General features: G+C 48.5%; 2 protein-coding genes across 4 annotated transcripts; one reads left to right on the forward strand and one right to left on the reverse strand.

The window, feature by feature from the left end:
• The first annotated feature begins 2497 nt into the window (after positions 1-2497).
• Positions 2498-7490, forward strand: Elob (elongin B). Its single transcript, XM_051181274.1, has 4 exons — positions 2498-2580; positions 2685-2819; positions 4097-4202; positions 7321-7490. The coding sequence occupies exons 1-4, from the start codon at positions 2578-2580 to the stop codon at positions 7431-7433; spliced, it is 357 nt and encodes a 118-aa protein (XP_051037231.1). The 5' UTR covers positions 2498-2577; the 3' UTR covers positions 7434-7490.
• A 136-nt stretch (positions 7491-7626) lies between these two features.
• On the reverse strand, positions 7627-19119 carry LOC127219580 (serine/arginine repetitive matrix protein 2). Of its 3 annotated transcripts, XM_051181261.1 has the most exons (7): positions 18886-19119; positions 16445-17187; positions 10622-16414; positions 9614-9901; positions 8409-8522; positions 8191-8298; positions 7627-8098 (listed from the first exon to the last, which is right to left on the reverse strand). In XM_051181261.1, the coding sequence occupies exons 3-7, from the start codon at positions 15973-15975 to the stop codon at positions 8089-8091; spliced, it is 5874 nt and encodes a 1957-aa protein (XP_051037218.1). In that variant the 5' UTR covers positions 15976-16414; positions 16445-17187; positions 18886-19119; the 3' UTR covers positions 7627-8088. The 3 variants fall into 3 exon arrangements, with proteins under 3 accessions (XP_051037218.1, XP_051037219.1, XP_051037220.1); XM_051181262.1 differs by lacking the exons at positions 16445-17187; positions 18886-19119 and having other exon boundaries at positions 10622-16216; positions 16286-16438; XM_051181263.1 differs by lacking the exons at positions 16445-17187; positions 18886-19119 and adding an exon at positions 10296-10390 and having other exon boundaries at positions 10622-10771.
• Positions 19120-19179: the final 60 nt, after the last annotated feature.

Raw genomic sequence — 19179 nt, forward strand, 5'->3', positions numbered from 1 at the left:
GTAAGAAATTATACTGAAATCTGTTCTGTAAGTTTGTCCCTTTTAAACTGGCAAACCTACTATCTGTCAAGCTGCATCAGATGTTATGAAAAAGCTTGGCGGGAAACCTTGGCAGATTCCATGGCAGGCAAGGGTAACTGGGGGGGGGAGGGGTTGGGGGGGCAGACAGGGTTTAAGTGAGAAGTTTTATTAGAAAGGGGAGGGAGGGGAAGGAAAGAGAACAGAGATAAAGAGAGACAGAGACAGAGAGAGGACAGAAGAGAAGAGGGAGACAGGAAAAGTCCTGTCTATCCCAAGGAAATAGCAGGAAAGAGAGAGCAGAAATAGCATAAGTGTGTGTGTGTGTGTGTGTGTGTGTGTGTGTGTGTGTGTGTGTGGTCTTTCTTTTAAAGTGGTCCTTTGCACCTATGTGCAGACTAAGTAATCATGGAACCCTGGGCTGACTAGGGTACTGCCTGAGTGTATTCTGCCAGGTAACAGGGACAGGCCGGCATATGCCTGAATCCTTACATTCCCACCTTTACTTGTTATTAAAAAGGTGGGGAGTGCTGGGCAGTGGTGGCACATGCCTTTGACCCCAGCACTCCGGATGCAGAGGCAGGCGGATCTCTGTGAGTTCAAGACCAGCCTGGTTTACAAAAGCTAGTTCCAGGACAGCCTCCAAAGCCACAGAGAAACCCTGTCTTGAAAAAACAAAACAAAACAAAAGGTGAGGAGTTAGGGGATAAGGGCTTCGGCCATCTTTGGGGGATCTGAGAAAGCTGGGGTGCTGCCACATTCTGGGGTAGCTGGTTGTTTCATCATAGTCCAGGCTGTACGGAACTTACTGATACCTCTTAGACTTGTTTGGGTGGGTCCAATTTGGCTTCCTGGAACTTCTAAGAATCATTTTTTTTTTAAAGCAGTACCTACATGTACTCATACACATAGATATATTAAACAGGACTGGGTAAAAGTAAGAAAGAACCGGAGTGTGATCTCTGATTCTCATGTTGTAGCAAACAGATAGGACATTTAAAGAGACAGAGTAGACTTAAAACTGCCGGTGACAAGATAGCAGAGCTGCTGTAGATGGAACAGGCAGGGTTTTTTCGTGAAATGTGTGCCCTGCCACGCAAACAAGCCCTGTGCAACAGTAAAAGTAGACATTAGAGACAAAGTAGTAAAAGGCAACAAGTAAATGAACTATGTCTGGCAGACAGGTTTTTTCAGCAGTGGCTAGCTGGTGCGTTGAGTGGGCAATCCATGTGGAGTTAACAGGCCTACAGCTAGGCCACATGGTTGCCCTTAGTCAAGATGGCACCTGCCCATGTGCTGTAAGGTGTCTTATAGATTTTAAGCCATATTCACTTCGTAAGACACACATAAACCCCTGTGAAGAAATCCACACAGACTTGGGAGTTACTGGACCTCTTCACTTATTCCTCTTTCTCATATGGCCACATTTAATGATTCTGCCTTTACTTCCTGATTTTCACTATTTGTTTTTTGAGACAGGGTTTCTCTGTATAGCCCTCTCTCCGTCCAGGGTCGTCTTTGCTCCATTGCAAAAGAAGGTCTCTCCCAAAGCTCATTCAAGACATTTATTGGGAGGGAAGAATCCAGTGGCCTCTGCCAGGGTAGAAGGCAGCTAGACAGCCGCAAATTGAATAGATATAGGGTTTATATAAGGATTCTAAGGGAGCGGAGTTTTTCCAGGGAGACTTCGAGGGTGGGGACTGGTCAGATTTCAATCCCGAGCTTAAGATAGCTAGATCACTTGCTCAGGGATTGGTTGGTTTTCTGCACATTTGGCAGAAAATGTGTTTCTTTCACTGGTCCTTTTCAGCCTTTTGCCTCTAATTTTAGGACCAGGGTGTATTTCTTTCACTGGCTCTGATTCCAGGGCCAAAGGGTGTTTCTTTGGCACTGATTTCAGGGTCAGGGTGCATTGCTTTGGTTCTGGTTGCAGGACCAAAATGTTTCTTTGGCTAGCCCTTTCCACCTACAGTACAACTTCTCAAAGCGGTTGTGAAGTTACTCCTTAGGACCCGTTCATGAGCTTGACCCTTAAAATAAACGGGCTGGAGAGATGGTTCGGCGATTGACTGCTCTTCCAGGGACTAGCTAGGTTCGACTTCCAGCACCCACAAGGTAGCGACTGTAACCCCAGTTCAGAGGACCCGACGCCCTCTTCTGGCTTCACCCAAGCACTGCATGCAACTGGCGCACAGACATAAATGCAGATAAAATACTCATTAAAACAAAATTTATAACAGATGTGCTTTCTTCCTGATTCTCTCTCTACGCTACAAAGCAAGCCACAAAGCAAGCTACGTTTGCGTCTCAGACCCATGAGGGCATCAATACTATGGCCTCAGCCTTTGCAAAACTATAATCCAGGCACCGAGATGGCGGCCACACGTAGCCACTCGCTTCCGGATCGCTTAAAATGGCGGCGACGGTATGGGAGGGGCTGAAGGAATGGAGGGGGCGGGGCGGGCGGGGCCGCGCAGAGCACGCCGGGCCGCGCTTGGGTTGCCGGGAAGGGGTGGAGCGTGGCCGCGCCGGCGCGTCGAGCCAGAAGCAGCCGCCGGGATGGTGAGCGGGCGCGGGGGGGAGGGGCGCGGGGCCGGGGGTGGCGGGGGCGCCGGGGCCCGGCCGGGGGCCGCGGGCTGGCGTTGACGCGGGCCCGCCATCCTCAGGACGTGTTTCTCATGATCCGGCGCCACAAGACCACCATCTTCACGGACGCCAAGGAGTCGAGTACCGTGTTCGAGCTGAAGCGCATCGTCGAGGGCATCCTCAAGCGGCCGCCGGATGAGCAGCGGCTGTACAAGGTGCGACGAGCGGGCGTGGCGGTTGTACGCGTGGGGTGTGGGGGGACCAGGCATGACGCCCAGCAAGGGGGTCTCGGATCATGCGGAGAGGCTGGTGGTATCGGGTCCCGGGCCAGCCGCCCCGCCCTGCCAGGCGGCCTTGCTCAACGGTTGGGGAAACCGAGGTCTCGGTGATCCTATGCAGCCGAAGGTCGTTGCAAAGCCGGGGTTTGAACCATAATGTGCCTAATCTTCGACCTGCGGGGAGTCCACCGGAATCCCATTGCCGTAGGGAGGGGTGGAACTCGGTGAATGCGAGTGTGGTCTAGAAGGTAGGTCGAGATCCCACCAGTGCTTCACCTAGCCAGTGTTTATCCCTGCCAGTCCCTTGATGTTCTAGAACCAGCTCTCATTCAAACACACCTTTTTACTTGGGAAGCCAGCTCCAGTTTTCAGTAAGCCAGATCCTCATGCCTTAAACTCGATTCAGGTTTCCCAGAAGCATGATGTCAGTCACCGAAGTGAATTGAGCTAATTCTGGCTATAATCGGGAGCAGACCTTTTGCTCCAGATTTAAAAGTCTGGCTTCCTGTCTCTGAAGGGCTTTCTGATATCCCTTGGGCTTTCTCTTGAAAGACCCTTTTGCTACATAGGTTTCCTAGTACTGCTTTCTAGGCTTCTCTAAGTTATTGAAACTTCTGATTGTTCTATGAGTTGAATAGTCCAGCAATTCCTATTTTAAGGTGAAAGTTGATTTAAAAAAAAAAAAAAATAAGTAACTAGAGGTTACTTATGTTGCCTGCATGAAGCCCTAGGTTAGATCATCAGCCTGGAAAATCTGGGCAGTTTGGAAGGAGGAAGATCAGAAGTTGAAAAAAGCATCTACTGTATGAGATCTTTTCTCCAAAATAAATCCTACTATCTTTTTGAGTTAATTTACCTAGAGAGCTTGATAAAGCCAGAACCCAGAGCCTTTGTGTGTTTTATTTTGTGTGGTTCATGCCCACACACAGCCCAAGTGCTTTATGGAGGCCAGAGACATCAGATTAGGTAAACTGGGGTTTGTGAGCCAATCTATATGGGTGCTGGAAAATGAACTTGGGATTCTTTGCTAGAGCTTTTAACTGCTGTGAGCCATCACTCCAGCCAGCTTTGGAAACTTTTGGCGATAGTTCTGGAATGTGTGCTTTGCTTAGGGACGTCACTCCTCAGCATAGTTGCTGACATGCTGACCAGAAGGCTCTTTGGGGGACTTGTTCCTTTTAGGACCTCTCCCCCAAGCCTTCTTTTCTCTTCAGGATGACCAGCTCCTTGATGATGGAAAAACTCTGGGTGAATGTGGCTTCACTAGCCAGACAGCACGGCCCCAGGCCCCAGCCACAGTGGGCCTGGCCTTCCGAGCAGGTAAGATGGCTGCTAACAGTCTGGTAACATCCACAGAGGGACGTCCTCAAAGAACATGAGGTATTTTTTTCCTTATTAAAAAGCAAAGCCTGGGGACTGAATACATAGCTCAGCAATTAAGAGCACTGGCTGCTATTCCAGAGGACTTGGGTTCCATTCCTAGCACCCACAAGGCAGCTCAGAATTGTAATTCCAGTGCCAGGGATCTGAAGCCCTTTACTGGTGTCCTTGAAGCACCAGGCATGCACATAGAGCAAACTTAATTCAGACAAACACCCATATACGTAAAAAAATAATTTTAAAAAATAGAAACAGTTGAGAGGCAGAGACAGGTGAATCTCTGTGTTCAAAGCCAGCCTGGTCTGCAGAGCAAGTTCCAGTCAAAACCCTATCTCAGAAGAACAAACAAAAAAAAATTGGACACAAACAGGAGCTTGAAATTAAAGATGATTTTCAGATTCCTAGTATCAGCCACATTTATAAGACTTACTGACACTTGGCCACGTACTCTATGTATCATCCCACCTCAGCTTTTTTAGGAGGGGGTTTCACACCTTCTCTCTCCCGGAACTTGCTCACTGAGCAGTCTAGCCTTGAATTCAAAAAAAGATCCGCATGCCTCAGCTACCCATATGACCATGCCCAGAATGATTGTGCTAGATTTTATGGACAAGTAAAATAAGGTAGATCAAGTGTCAGGCTTGTGTTACATGTGTTTAATCCAGAACAGCCAGAGTTTTGTAGAGTCCCTGCCTAGGGCCAGGAAGAGATTTAATAATTTTATTGTTTGCCTCTTGAATTTTAAACAAGGGTTATAGCTGGTTACAGCTGTGGACCCAGGGACTGTGTACATGGACAAGAAAATGTGGAGAAATGGTTCGGAATTTAAGAATTGGCTCTTGAACAGGACCTGAGTTCAGTTCACAGTATCCACAACTCAATCATCCATAATTCTAACTCCAAAAAACCCATTGCCTTTGGCACAAGCCATATACACATACATGAAAATCTTTTTAAATGACAGGAATTTCGTGTGGATATCCCTGGAACTGGAGTTAACAGTTTTAAGCTGCCATGTGGGTGCTGGGAAATGCTCTTATCCAAAGAGCCATCTCTCCAGCCCAAAAGTACTTTTTTTTAAAGGCAGGGGAAGTACACTTCCAGTATACTTTATAGTTTTTAACAAGTAAATCTCAGGTAGTTATATTCTCATGTATAGCTGATTACCACTCTTATGCCACCCAGCCTGAGTTCCCATGTCTGCAGGGCACCCCAGGCAGGACCTGCTGCTAGTGTCCCATATTATGAGAATCTGCCCTGCGATTCTTTGAGGTGACATTGAGGCACTTGTAGGGCTGATGAAGATGCACAGGCCAGATGTCAAGTGAGGTTTCCTTTTGCATGAATGACCTCATGAGGCTGAAAACACAACTTGTCTGCTTCTTAACTTAAAGTTGTGTTCTCTCAAATCACCCTTTTCTCCAAGCAGAACCTAGTACCCTGGAGGTTAACATTGTCCTAGAAGACACTGATAATCCTATTTTATAGTTATAGCAAAGCTAAGGGAAGTGACTTGCTTTTTGTTTTATTTAATGACTTTAAATGACTCCTAATACATCATTGGATATGGGGGGATGACTCTGGACTAAAAGGCAGTTATCCCTCTGGCAGGTGGAAATGTTGTGGCAGGATGTTCAAGGTTGCTGTATCCTTCACAAATTTGCAAAAGCACTTCTAGAAGCAGCTGACAGTCAGCATTAGGTTTTTGGACTTAATTAGGTGTCATCCTTCCCTCTGCAAGTGTCCATGCTGAAAATTAAAATAAGCTTCTCCCTTACGTGAACTGCTATTAGGGTTTTTTTTTTTGTTTTGTTTTTTTTTTTTTTTGCTAAAATTAATCAAGAACTGTATCCCTGCAGATTTGTAGCACCCTCCAAACAGGGTTTCTCTATGTAATCCTGGCTGTCCTCAGATTCAACCTGCCTCTACCTCTGCTGGGATAAGATGTATGCAACCACCTCAGCATTACTGCCATTTTGTGACCAGAATGGCTAATTGTGCTTGTTGTTGCTCTTACAGAGCACCTGGGTCCAAGCACTCACATGACAGCTTGTCAGACATGTATGGACATCTCCATAAATTGAAAATTGAGAGCCAAGTCAAAAGTTTCTAGGTGGGTGTAATCCAAGGAGGAAAGATGTATAGTGGTGGACTTTTCAACAGTGGGCACTGTAGGGCTATGAAATTGAAGGTATTACTTGTGAAGCTGATACCCAGCACTGCATTTAAAAAAGAAGGCAGGTCTGATATCCCTATAGCCCCAGCACTTAAGTCTGGAGAGTTTGCCTGGTGGTGGTGCACACCTTTGATCCCAGTACTTGGGAGGCAGAGTGGGATCTCTGTGAGTTAGAGACCAGCCTGGTTTACAAGAGTCTAGGACAGCCTCCAAAGCCATACAGAAACCCTGTCTTGAGAAAAAGAAAAAGGGAAAAAAAAAAATCTGGAGAGTTCAAGGTTATTCTTGGCTACATTCGCAAGTTTAAGCCTAGTCTGGGGGCACATGACCCTGCCACAGAAAATAAGCAATTAAAGCCAGTAGGGATATACGGCAGTCCCCAGGCTTTAGGACCCAAAAATGCAAAGGCTGCCTTGGGTCTTTAACAAGTTTGGAGTAGATATTTTACCTACCTGATGATCTCAGGTTAGAAGAGTTGTCTAGATTCTCCTGAAAACTGGTTCAGGAAGTTGATAAGTTGCCATGTCCCAGAGCTCACTCTGTAGATCAGGCTGGCCTTGAAGTCAGAAATCTGCCTACTTCTAACCTTCCATGTGCTGAGATTAAAGGCTACCATGCCAGCTCAAGTCTTCTGATGTGAGAGCATGTATATTGTGGTCAGAGTGTGAAGTATGATGGTGAACAGAACAAAGGGAAACAAGGAAGATGCAGCCATCCTGGTCACATTGGTTGGTTAGAATAACTAGTAGTAAAGTTGGGCCTCCAGAACAGACATAGTACCATTGCAAAGTCAGGCAACCCACATAGGAAAGGCTGTGGCTTTGATGGTATTTCAGAGTGTACATAAAGACCATCCTTTCAGAGCTCTGTTCCCTTCCACAGATGATGCCTTTGAAGCACTGCGCATTGAGCCCTTCTCCAGCCCTCCAGAGCTTCCAGATGTGATGAAGCCACAGGATTCCGGAGGCAGTGCCAATGAACAAGCTGTGCAGTGAGGGCCCCGAGCCCACCCCTCTAGATACCCATTTCCTCAATAAAGATTTGGATGCTGACTGCTTCCTCTGTTCCTTCTTTCTCCACTTTTCAAAAGCTTACAAGGCTAGGTAGTCTACATGATTTTAGCCACCCAGTCCCAGGACTGTCCTACTTCAATTCTACTCACAAGTAAAGTTAATAGACCAGACTGCATTTCTCATTTTTATTTGACAGAAAAGTTGCTTTTGCTGTACAGATTTTAAAAAACCAAAATGCCTTAAGAAACATTGAAGTTGGGGGGAGGGTGTCACAACCTCATGAAGGGGGTACAGCAACTTCAAATCAACTCCTTCCAAGAAACATGACTTACCAAGTCGTAAAACATTAGTCTCCCCCAGGAACTTGAGGTGGAACAGCTACCTAGATGTCCTGAACTGTGCCCCTCCCTCCCCAAACTCACACTCCCTCCCATTCCACCCCCCAAAACACATGAACCAGGAAAAACTCACAGAGATCAACATTTCACAGGAACAAAAAAGAAAAGGGGCAGGGGAGCCCTCCCCTCAAGATGCTGCCAAGGTTCAAGGGAAGGCAGACAGACTCCTTCCATGATTCTTCTGGGGAAAAATGAGGAATATTCATGTCTCCAGAGCATGAGATGTGGTGGTATCCAGATTATGGAGACCTGCAAAAGAGAAGACTAGTCAATACATCATTCTATACATACCTTACACCCAGTATCAACTCTCAGAGGACCAGGCTTCCAAGGAGACCTACCTGGAGGAGCGGTGGCGATTAGGTCGGGGACTAGGTGTCTCCTTCCTGCGCTTGTGTCCAGGAGAACGGCTGTCCCCACGCTGGCCTCTCCAGGAAACCCGCTCACTGCTACAAGATAATAGAAATTAGGTGCCAGAACAGTTATCAATAAGCCTTTTTTTTTTTTTTTGCTTACAAATTAATGATGGCTAGATGAGCCAGATGCTATTATGTCCTACCTCTGTTGATCCCTTGGTGAGGGCTGGGGTGAGGGCTGGTGCCGTTCCACGGGTGAGTAACTGAGGGATCGAGAATCCCGAAGGGAGTCTATTGGCTTTCGAGGGCTGCGTGACCTGGGGAGCAGAGACGACCTCTAGCACCACATCCTCCCAAACCCACCAGCCAAGCATTCAGGACCACCCACCCAGGTCCTGACCACCAAACCTCACACCACACAGGGCCAGCCTCAGACCCACCTTTGTCCGCACTCACCCATCCGCCCGCACACCATCCACCGAGTGCCCCCAGTGGACAGGGCACAGGGTGCAGCGGGGGATGCAAAGATAAAATTTGAGTCCCTGCCCTTGGAGTTTTGTTTGGTAGTGAAGGAGATCAACAATGAAGGCACACATGCCCCCTACATAGGAAACAGGCCAGTGGGGATGGATGTGCATGGGCCTGGGGATCCCGAGCAAGGAAGGGGACCTGGGCAGGGCAGGGAAATGGCAAGGCAGTCTTCTCGAAGGTGTTGTTTGAGTGCAGTCTTGCAGAACGAGTTCACCAGGCAGACAAGGAAATCCCAGGCAGAAGGAACAGCATGTCCAAAGGCATGGGGCTCTCCTTAGACTGCAAGGCGCCGGGTATGGCCGGAACACAGGGCATGTGTGGGGGGCGGGCAGAAGGAGCACAGGGCGGGCAAGGGCAGCTGGTGAAGAGCCTCACACGCCATTCCCGCAGAGGTGGCACTTTATCCTGCAGGCCACAGGGCGTCCCGGAAGGATTTGTGGAGTGAAGGGAAGTAACCAGATGTGCGTTTTAGAAAGATCCCTCTGGCTACGTGTGGAAGAGAATGGCGTGGAGGCAGGGAGACAGGGAGGAGGCTGTGGACAGAGTCGGGAGAAGATGACGGTGGCCAGACCAGAGCCCTGCAGCAGCAATGGGGAGACTTAGAGCTAGAATCTCTGAGACCAGGCTGCTTGTCAGGGGAGGGGAGAGGGAAGAAGAATCCTATGACTTCCCAGTTCTGGCCTGGGCCCTCAGTTGAATAGTGCAGCCCTTGACCAGAACACAACACTGTGGGAGGATGGGAGGAGTGTCGGACTCCTCCTGCACAACCAGACGCAGACGTCCACACCAGGCACCCCAGCAGGAACCTCACCCAGGATCCCTTTTCTGGAGAGATTACCCCCAATCCCCTTTCCACAACAGGCAAGGAAGCACTCACCTCCTCTCGCCAGGGGGTGGCTTCTTGGGGCTTGCAGGTTTGGGTAAGGCCTGAGGGCCAGGCTTAGCAGGGGAAGGGGAGGAGGAAGAGGAGGAGGAGGAGGAAGAGGAGGAAGAGGAGGAGGAAGAGGAAGAGGAAGAAGAGGAGGAGGAGGAAGAGGAAGAAGAGGAGGAGGAGGAGGAGCTGGAACTGGAACTGCTAGAGCGCCTCTTCCGTTTTGCTGGGGTTGGCTCCTGAGGACGTCCTTCTCGAACAGCCTCCTTTGGGGCTGGGGCAGGACTGGGAACCCTGTGAGAGAAGAAAAGTGTCACAAGGAGACAAGAGGCCCCAGCCCCAACCCTACCTTCCTTGGCCTGGAGGAACGGCAGTGGGGGAGGGGTGCCTGAGAAAGGCCCTGGGAACACAAGAAGGCAGGCCAGTAAGCACTTCTCTGGAGCAGTGGCAAGAACTGACCAAACCTCTGCTAACACAAGCAACAGGCTGGGGCCCGAAGCACAAGGGATCAAGGTTAAACCTCAAGAATGTCCCTGATGAAGGAATAAAGCCCCTGGACTCAGATGTGGAAGCTGAAGCTGGGTGGTCTCCTTCCTTGGAGAGCCGCAGCTTGGGAAGGCCCCTGTGAGTGCAGGTTGGCTGGGGAGGGGGCCGTCCTGCCTGGAGGCAGGGAGAGGGATGGGATGACCTCTGAAGATCCTTCCAGCCCAGGGAGTTCCTCTTGAGGTCTAACTGCCATCCCTCCTGCTGTAAAATTAAGTCCATTTCCTCTAGTTCTGTCCTCTGTAGAGATGGAAAACTTATCATTATCCTCTGGAGAATTAACCTTCGGAGACTGTTATCTGTCCCATTCCCCCCAACAAAGCCCCCACCCAGCATTCTTTCTACTCCCATCTTGAAGGTCAAGGTCCCCCACACTTTCTCAAGTAGTCAAGTACTTGTGACAAAATTTCTCCCTCCCAACTCCCCCACCCACTGTAAATACCTTCCCCCTAGACTCCTTAACTCCCTCACCTTTTCAGTGCCACCTCAGGTTGAGCAGGAAGGCTAGAGCCCTCAGAGTCGCTAGAACTGGAGCCAGAGGAAGATGATGATGATGATGATGAAGAAGATGAGGAGGAGGAGCTAGATGATGATGAAGAGGAGGAAGAGCTCCGACGTTCCTTTGTTGGTTGCAGAGCAGCCAATGCAGAGGCCTGCTGGGCCCCAATAGAGGCTGGTGGTTCCCCACCTTCAGCATGGGGCACCCCAGGGGCAGGGCCAGAAAGCATGCCATTGTGGTCATTAGCAGAGGATGTGCACTTTGCTACAGTCCCAGATGAAAGGGACTGAGACCCAGCTACAGGAGTGGTCTGGGCAACTGAACGAGATTGGTCTGAAAAAGCAGATGGCACAGGAGACCGAGGCCTATCCTGTGCCGGAGGGAGAAGAGATTGTGAAGAAGCCTGTACCATTCTTGAAGCAGGGGAAGAAGCCCGCTCAGAGGTCATTCTAGACTGGCTTGGGGCAGATGGTGGTGTTCTGGACCTGGCTCGGTCAAGCAATAATGGAGAGGTTCTGCCACTGACACGCTCATAAGCAGAAATGGGAACCCTGGGACTGGTGAGATTTGCACCAGACAATGCTGGAGCCATCCTGGCACTGGAGAGATTTGAGGGAGCCAAGGCTGCAGGGGTTCTAGAGCCAGCAATATTCACAGGAGCTGTGCCATGTGCAGATCGAGGACCCACCAGGTTTGCAGGAGTAGGAGCTTGGGGTGTTCTGGAACTGGAAGGATAATTTGCAGCGCTTGGGGGTGTCCCAGAGCCTGAGAGACTCAAAGCTGCCAACGCAGCTGGTGTTCTAGCTCCTGCTAGGTTCACAGCTGTGGCAGCAGGGGCTCTAGGATCAGCAAGGTTCACAGCTGAAGGAGCCACTGCTGTTCTAGGACTGGCTAAGTTCATGGCTGCTGCTGCAGCAGGTGTTCTTGAGTCAGCAAGGTTCACTGATGCTGGAATAGCAGATGTCCTGGCACTGGCAAGATTCATGGCTGCTGCAGATGCTGCTGGAATCCTGCTCGCAAGGTTCGCAGCTGGGGCTGTTCTGAGGCTCATGAGAGGTACAGGAGCTGGAACCTGGGACATTCTTGCAGCAAGGCCAGCAGCAGACATAGATGGAGGTGGCCGGGCAGTGCCAAGACTGATAGCTGTCAGGGCAAGTGCAATTCTAGACTGGGCATGGTTTTCTGGAACAGATGTTCTTGGATGATCAGGAATCCTGGGACCTGGACCATCCATCATGGAGCCACCAGTTTGCTGTAGCACAGACATGGGTGTTCTAGCACTTCCAAGGGGTTCAAGCATTCCAGGTGATCTACATCGATCAAGAGGGGTTGGTGACATGCTAGGACGACTAAAGCAGCTCATTCTAGAGCTACTTAGTGCTACAGGAGGTGTACGAGATCCAGAATGATTCCTTGTTGCTGGAGGAGTGGCAGAACGTGACCGATCAGAACTACTTCCAGATGCAGACCGCCTACGAATGGCTGGAGGAGATCTTGTTAGGGACCTCTTGCCACGAGTTGCTCTAGGAGTACGAGACCTAGAACGGCGACGGATAGCAAGTGGCGAGCGACTTCGAGAGCGCTTGCGTGGCAACAGTGGTGTCCGAGACCTAGAGCGTCTACGAATAGCTGGAGGAGTTCGGGACCTGGAGCGGCGGCGTGTCACTGGAGAGGTTCGAGAACGAGAGCGCCTCCGGGTGACTGGAGATGTACGAGATCGAGATCTTCTACGTGTGACTGGGGATGTCCTGGATCTGGATCTTCTTCGAGTAACTGGTGAAGTTCTGCTTCGAGATCTCCTCCTGGTTACTGGAGGAGTCCTAGATCTAGACCTTCTGCGAGTCACTGGAGGAGTCCTAGAACGAGAACGACGGCGTGTTGTTGGAGTTCTGGATCTTGAACGACGGCGAGTTACTGGTGGTGTTCTGGACCTGGATCGTCTACGACTCACTGGGGATGCTCTTGACCGAGATCTACGCCTATTTACTGACCTTGACCGTCTCCTACTCACAGGTGAGGTACGAGATCTGGACCTGCGTCGGCTGACCAGGGGTGTTCTGGACCTGGATCGCCGATGAGTAGCTGGCGAGGCTCGAGATCTAGAGCGCTTCCATGGGGCTGGTGATGTTCGTGATCGAGATCGCTTCCGACTGGTCAAAGGTGTCCGAGATCGGCCTCTTCTGCGTCGAGATGAAGTTCGGGAACTCTCTTGCCTGGTAGGTGATCTTGAATGGTAACCAGAGCCACCCCTCCGCCTACGAGTGACACGAGACCTAGACCGGCTCCTCTGTCGTCTCCTTGATGTTGACTGAGATGATCCAGACCTATCTCGGCGTCTGGTTGTTCTGGTTTTCTCTCTACGTGAGCGGGATCGGGACCTTTGCAGTCCACGAGGTTTTGGTGAAGGAGATCGGCCTCTCCTTGAAGTTGTCTTAGTACGGGGTGATGAAGCTGAGCGCCGCCTCCGTGAAGACCTTGACTTTTCAGTTGGCTCTGGTGAAGATACTGAAGGACTTCTTCGACGTCTTGGTGGAGTTCTGGAGCGGGTTTCTGGTGATGAGGAGGCAGAGCGGCTTCTCCGAGAGACTCTAGCCTTCCTGGTTAGCTCAGGAGATGATCTAGAACTTCGACGTCTAGGTGGTGTGCGAGACTTTGTCTTTGGCTCCATTGAGGACCTGGAGCCTCTTCGAGCAGCTCTGGATTTGGGTGGGTGTTCTGGAGAAGACTCCGAACTACTGCTTCCTTCAGGTGAAGGGCCTCTGTCTTTGCTTGATGAACCTGATCTACTACGTCTGGGAAGGGCCCGAGGGGCAGGTATTGTGTGTTCAGGAGAAGAATCAGTACCACTTTGAGCCCTCTGTAGCCCTCTTGATTTATCTTTCATTTCAGGAGATGAACCAGACCTACTGAGCCGGGGAGAGGGTCGAGATTTGCTGTCAACCTCTGGAGATGATCCAGAGTGACTCCTCTGTCTAAGAGGGGTTCGAGTCTTGGGTTTAGAATCTGGAGAAGAATCTGATTCACTTCTTTCCTGAGGGGATGCACTAGGTTTTCCATCATGTTCTTGGGAAGACCCCGATCGACTTCTTTGCCCAGGAGAGGTTCTAGTCACAGTTTTCTGTTCTATTGATGATTCTGACCCACTTCTTTCTCTCTGAGGGGTGACACTTTTGTTGTTGCGCTCTGGGGATGATGGAGGGCTTTGTGCTCTTGGAGTCTGAGGCAATGCTTTTGGTTCAGGGGAAGAGTCACATTCACTTCGCTCCCTGGATGGGGTTTGAGGTGTATCTTTGATTCCTGGAGACGACCCAGATAGGCTATGCCTAGAAGGACTCCCAGACCCATCTCTAAGTCCTGGAGAAGATCCGGACCGGCTTCTCCTAGATGGAGTTCTGGGCAAACCATCTTTCAGTTCAGGAGAAGATGCGGAACTACTTCTTTCTCTTGAAGGTGTTCTGTGTGCAGCCTCAAGTATAGGAGAAGACACACTCTGATTTGAAAATATTCCTACCTTTTCCACTACTTCTGGGGATAACTCAGAACTGCTGCGCCTGGAGGACCTCGTTGATTGTTCTTTGATGTCCAGAGAGGGATCTGTCTCTGTTTGATTAAGGAATGGCCCATTCAATTCTTCCTTAACTTCAGGAGAAAATCCAGCATTTACTTCTGAAATAGGACCTGAGTTTCTAAACTCTAAAGATGACTCAAAGCTATTCTCCCCAGGGGGAGAATGAGATAGTTCTTTATGTTCTGGAGCTACTTGTAGCCCACCCCAACATGAAGCCACTGCAGGGATTTCTGCTACTTTACAAGAGGGCTGTGCCTGGCTTTGGTCAAGAGCTGACAATACAGCTGGCCCTTCTATTTCAGGAGATGATTCAATGTTACTTCCAGGAATTTCTTTATGTTCTGGAGATAAACTGTGTAGAACTTGGCTTAAAGGTTGCTCAGACTTTTCTACTTCCATTAATTCATCTTGGCTTGAATTAAGTAATGAACTATTTTGGTCTCTTGTGCCTGGAGGTGACTCAGCTCCACTTCTTTCCTTTAATAGTACTCTAGGTGTATCTTTCAGTCCTGTAGAGGATTCAGGCCTATCCTGTATAGGTAAAGATGATATTACAGCAACATCCTCTTCAATTAACCCTAGTTTCTCTTTTAATTCAGAAGGCTCCAATCTGCTCTGTACCAAAAGAGATTTAGACTCTATTGTAGGATATATGTTAGAATCAGGTTTAGTCTTACTCTGCTCAGGAGACAATCCTGATTTCAGCTTTGGATCTATTGATAATTCACTTTTATCTTGTTTTACTGGTGATCTGAGGACCAGCTCAGTGACTGGCGATGAAGATCTGGAAGGGCCACCCTTAGGAGAGGTTTGATATTTGCTCTGCAGTGATGGAGATTCCAAGTGAGTTTGCCTCACTTCTGGACTTGAAGTATCAGACCTAGGTTCTGGCCAAGTTTGAGACTGTCCTTTCTGCTGCACAAATGAAGAGCCAAAACAGCTCTCTCCTGGTAATGTACTAAGTGTTACAGCTGGACAGAGGGAAAAGGATCCAGAGCTTTCTGTTGGTGAATCCTTAGACTTCTCCTGGGGACAGGGTGACTTTGATACCAAGAGATTTTGCTCCGGTGGAGTCTGGAGCATGCCTTTTGGGTATGGTGATGTAGACCCAGTGTGTCTTGTTGGCGTTCCCAGTTCCACTTTAGTATCTGGTGAGGAGGATCTAGAACGGCTATGTCTTGGCAACAATCCAGAATCCATCTTAGAGCAAGGAGATACTGATCTGCTTTGCCTCTGAGGTGTTCCAGATGTCACTCTAGAAGGACTTGGAGAAGAGGAGCCAGAATGGCTTCGTCTTGGTGATACTACCACCTTCATTTGGGGTTGTGGAGATAATGACCTACATGGGCTCTGTCTTGGAGGTGTGCTAGATTTCAGTTGAGGAGAAGACCCAGAGCAGCTTTGTCTTGAAGGGGTTCTTGATTTCACCTCACCATCAGGGGATGATTCCGAACGGCTCTGTCTTTGTGGTGTTGCAGAGTGTTCATCAACCTGTATGTTTGTTACAGACCCTGATCTTGGTGGTGTTCCAGATTTTACTTTGGGCTGAGGAGATGAACTTGAATGACTCAGTCTTGGTGATGTTTTTGACTTCTGCTTAGGTGGCGAAGAACCAGAACGGCTTCTCCTTGGTGGTGTCTGCGATTTTTGTTTAGGACATGGAGAGGAACCTGAAAGGCTTCGCCTCAAAGATTTTGCTTTGGATCTTGGTGAAGAAAGAGACCTGCTCCGTCTTGAGGAAACATGAGATTTTTTCATTTCTAGGCTTGAGTTGGATCTGCTCCTCCTCTGAGATATTCTAGATTTGTTCTTCCTCTCTGATGATGAGCCCGATCGTCCTCTTCTTTGTGGTGTTCTAGAATGAGATCTTCCACGTCTAACCAGACTTCTGCTTCGAGATCGTCGCCGTGCTGGTGTTCTAGAGCGTGACCTCCCTCTCCTGGCTGGTGTTCTAGAGCGTGACCGGCCACTTCTCCTGGCTGGTGTTCTAGAGCGTGACCTCCCTCTCCTGGCTGGTGTTCTAGAGCGTGACCTGCCACTTCTCCTGGCTGGTGTTCTAGAGTGTGACCTGCCACTTCTCCTAGCTGGGGATCTACTTCGGGACCTCCTTCGAACTGGTGATCGGGTCCTAGATCTACGCCTGGCAGGTGTTCTAGACCGAGATCTGCCCCTTCGAGCTGGTGTTCTAGACCGAGACCTACGCCTGGCAGGTGTTCTGGACCGAGACCTACGCCTGGCAGGTGTTCTAGAACGAGATCTGCCCCTTCTAACTGGTGTCCTAGAACGGGATCTGCCCCTAGTGGCTGAAGATCTAGAGTGTGACCTGCCTCGCCTCACTGACCTAGACCTGCCTCTTCTCTGAGTATTTCTACTCCTGGACCAGCCTGGCCTCTGCGGAGATCTAGACCGGCCACGCCTCTGGGGGCTTCTAGATTTCCCCCACCTCTGTGCAGACCGTGACCTACGCCACTGAGGGGAATGGGATCTAGAATGACCTCTCTTGGTGGGGGTTCTAGATCGAGATCGTCCCCTCTTAGTGGCAGGACTACGGGATCTACCTGCTCTATGAGATGGGGTATGAGAATGAGATTTATCCCGCTTTGCTCTGCCATGTGAACGATTCTTAGATGTGGGTGAAGAAGATATCTCTCGGCGGGCCCCAGGAGTTGGTGTGGGCTTAAGACTTTCAGGAGAGGAGCTGGCATGCCGAGAAACTTTGGTAGGCTGAGGGGATGGTGGACAGCTCTCTGAGGAAGATGAGTGGGGAGGTTTCTCAGGAGACTTAGGTGGTGAACAACCCCGGGTTGGGGAGGCCTCAGATGAGGGGTTAACTGGCTCCTGACTGGATGGGATTGCTGCAAGGGGTCGTGGGGAGTCATCATGTTGCTCAACAAGGAGCGGAGCGGGGGCAGGTAGTTCTGGCCCTGTGCTGCTCCTTTCCGGAGAGGGACTAGGTCGAACTGCAGATTTCTAAGAGTGAAAGAGAAAGTAAGGATCGTGATAAACACCAAAGCTTCATTATTATCCATTAGATTCCAAAAAGTTTCTAACAAAACTTTCCTCTATAGATCTTTTAGACCAACTGACCCTTTCCATACCCAAACTCACACTCAATTACTGAAGAGACAGCAAGATAGCCTCCTGAGCTACAAACCATGGGACCCATGTGAAAGAAAAAAAACCTATTCCTCTTGAGTTGTTCCCTGACCTGTACATATGCACACACATGCACATATACAAAATAAATATATTTTTAAAATTAAGAAAATAAAGGAAAAAATTTGACTATATGGACAATCTCTGACCTCAAGTCAGAGAAAAGAGAAATTGAAAAGAATGCACTATCATTACCAACAAATACATCAGTGTCCGGAAAACAGGAAGTCTTTTTCTTTTCAAGAGAAGAAGTCTGGCATAGAGTGTGGGAGATACATATGTACACTACCTTCCCCCCCCCCAAAAAAAGGTATGATTCAACGGAAAAAGAATACAGTTTGTGTTGACAATAACTTTACCCTCAAACATGAACTAAATTAAAGTTAAAACAGCATAAAGAGGACAAAGCTTTGAGGGTATGATTTGTCTTGGCATGATGAAACATGCCTTTAATCCATGCAATCAAGAGGCAGAGGCTCTGTGAGTTTGAGGCCAGCCTGAACTATGTAGTGAGCTGTAGGAGGATAGTCAGAATTAAATAAGTAAATAAATAAATGGTTGACCAAGTTAAGTGAGATGATAGTTATCACATAAGCCTGGTAACCAGAGCTCAATCCCCAGAACCCCTATATAGGTAGAGACAGACAACAGATTCCATAAGCTGTCCTCTGACTTTCAAACATACATGTGAACTCACACCTGCCTTCCTCTAATCACAGCACACACAATTAATTAATTCACTAACATCTCACCAGAATAGTCCATAAGGAGGAGGCCAAATCATAAACACTTTAAATATAACTTTAAACCAAAAGAAACAACCATGGCACTACAGTAGAGGGTATAAAATTGTAACTACCAAAATGACCACTCTTTAATGTTTTCAGGTTGGAAGCATCAAGTCAAAGGGTTCAATTTACTGAGTGATTACAAGAATACATGAAGGAAACAGAGACACTGTAAATTAAATAAAATCAAAACAATTTCTTAACCTGATACACTGTATTGATATAAATCTCTCATATAAAATTTACTAATTCATTGATGTTTCATTGTGAAGACTTCACAATTTAGTGGGTCACAACTTAAAATACTTGGAGGTATGTAAAAGGACTTAGTAAACTGAAAGAATAGGGAAATAGAAATTCAAATATTTCTCAGCAGTTGCATATAAAATGTCCATCATGCAGCATTGATAAGCCTGCCCACCTTTCTGAGTTTTAACTCAGAGAACTCTTTTCTTTCTCTCATTCTGTTATCTCATTTGAATACTGTCCAAAAAAATTACTCATATTGTTGTTACACTATTCCAATCTTTGTTTCTATAAAACAAACCCCCAACACACAGTCTTCTATAGCTCATTACCAACCTTCATACATAAACCTTACAATAACTTAAAAGGGCAAGATTTTCTCTTAATAAGATACGTTATACTACATACCATTCTTGTCCTTTTAAAGCAGATCCCTGAGTAAAAACCCTATAACCCAATGAACCAACTCAAAACATACCTCCTTCTTATCTTTGTCTTCATACAGACTGCTTGACTGCTTTGTGGAAGGGTCAGGGCTACTAGGCTGCTGTATGTTGGTGGCACCTGGTTCACTAGAAGGTACATCTCCCTCCCCTTGATGCCCTGAAGCAAGGGGAGGACTTTGCCCAGTCAAGGCCGTTGTATGAATTTTAGCAGCAGCACTTCGAGACCTGTGAGTTGACGGAGGGCAGGGGAGAGCAGGGAAATCAGCTCAAGGGAGAAAAAAAAACCCCCTCCACCCCCAACTTGCAATCCACTTTCCTGTATGTAC

This window comes from Phodopus roborovskii, unplaced genomic scaffold, assembly GCF_943737965.1.
Source record: "Phodopus roborovskii unplaced genomic scaffold, PHOROB, whole genome shotgun sequence".
NCBI lineage: Eukaryota > Metazoa > Chordata > Mammalia > Rodentia > Cricetidae > Phodopus > Phodopus roborovskii.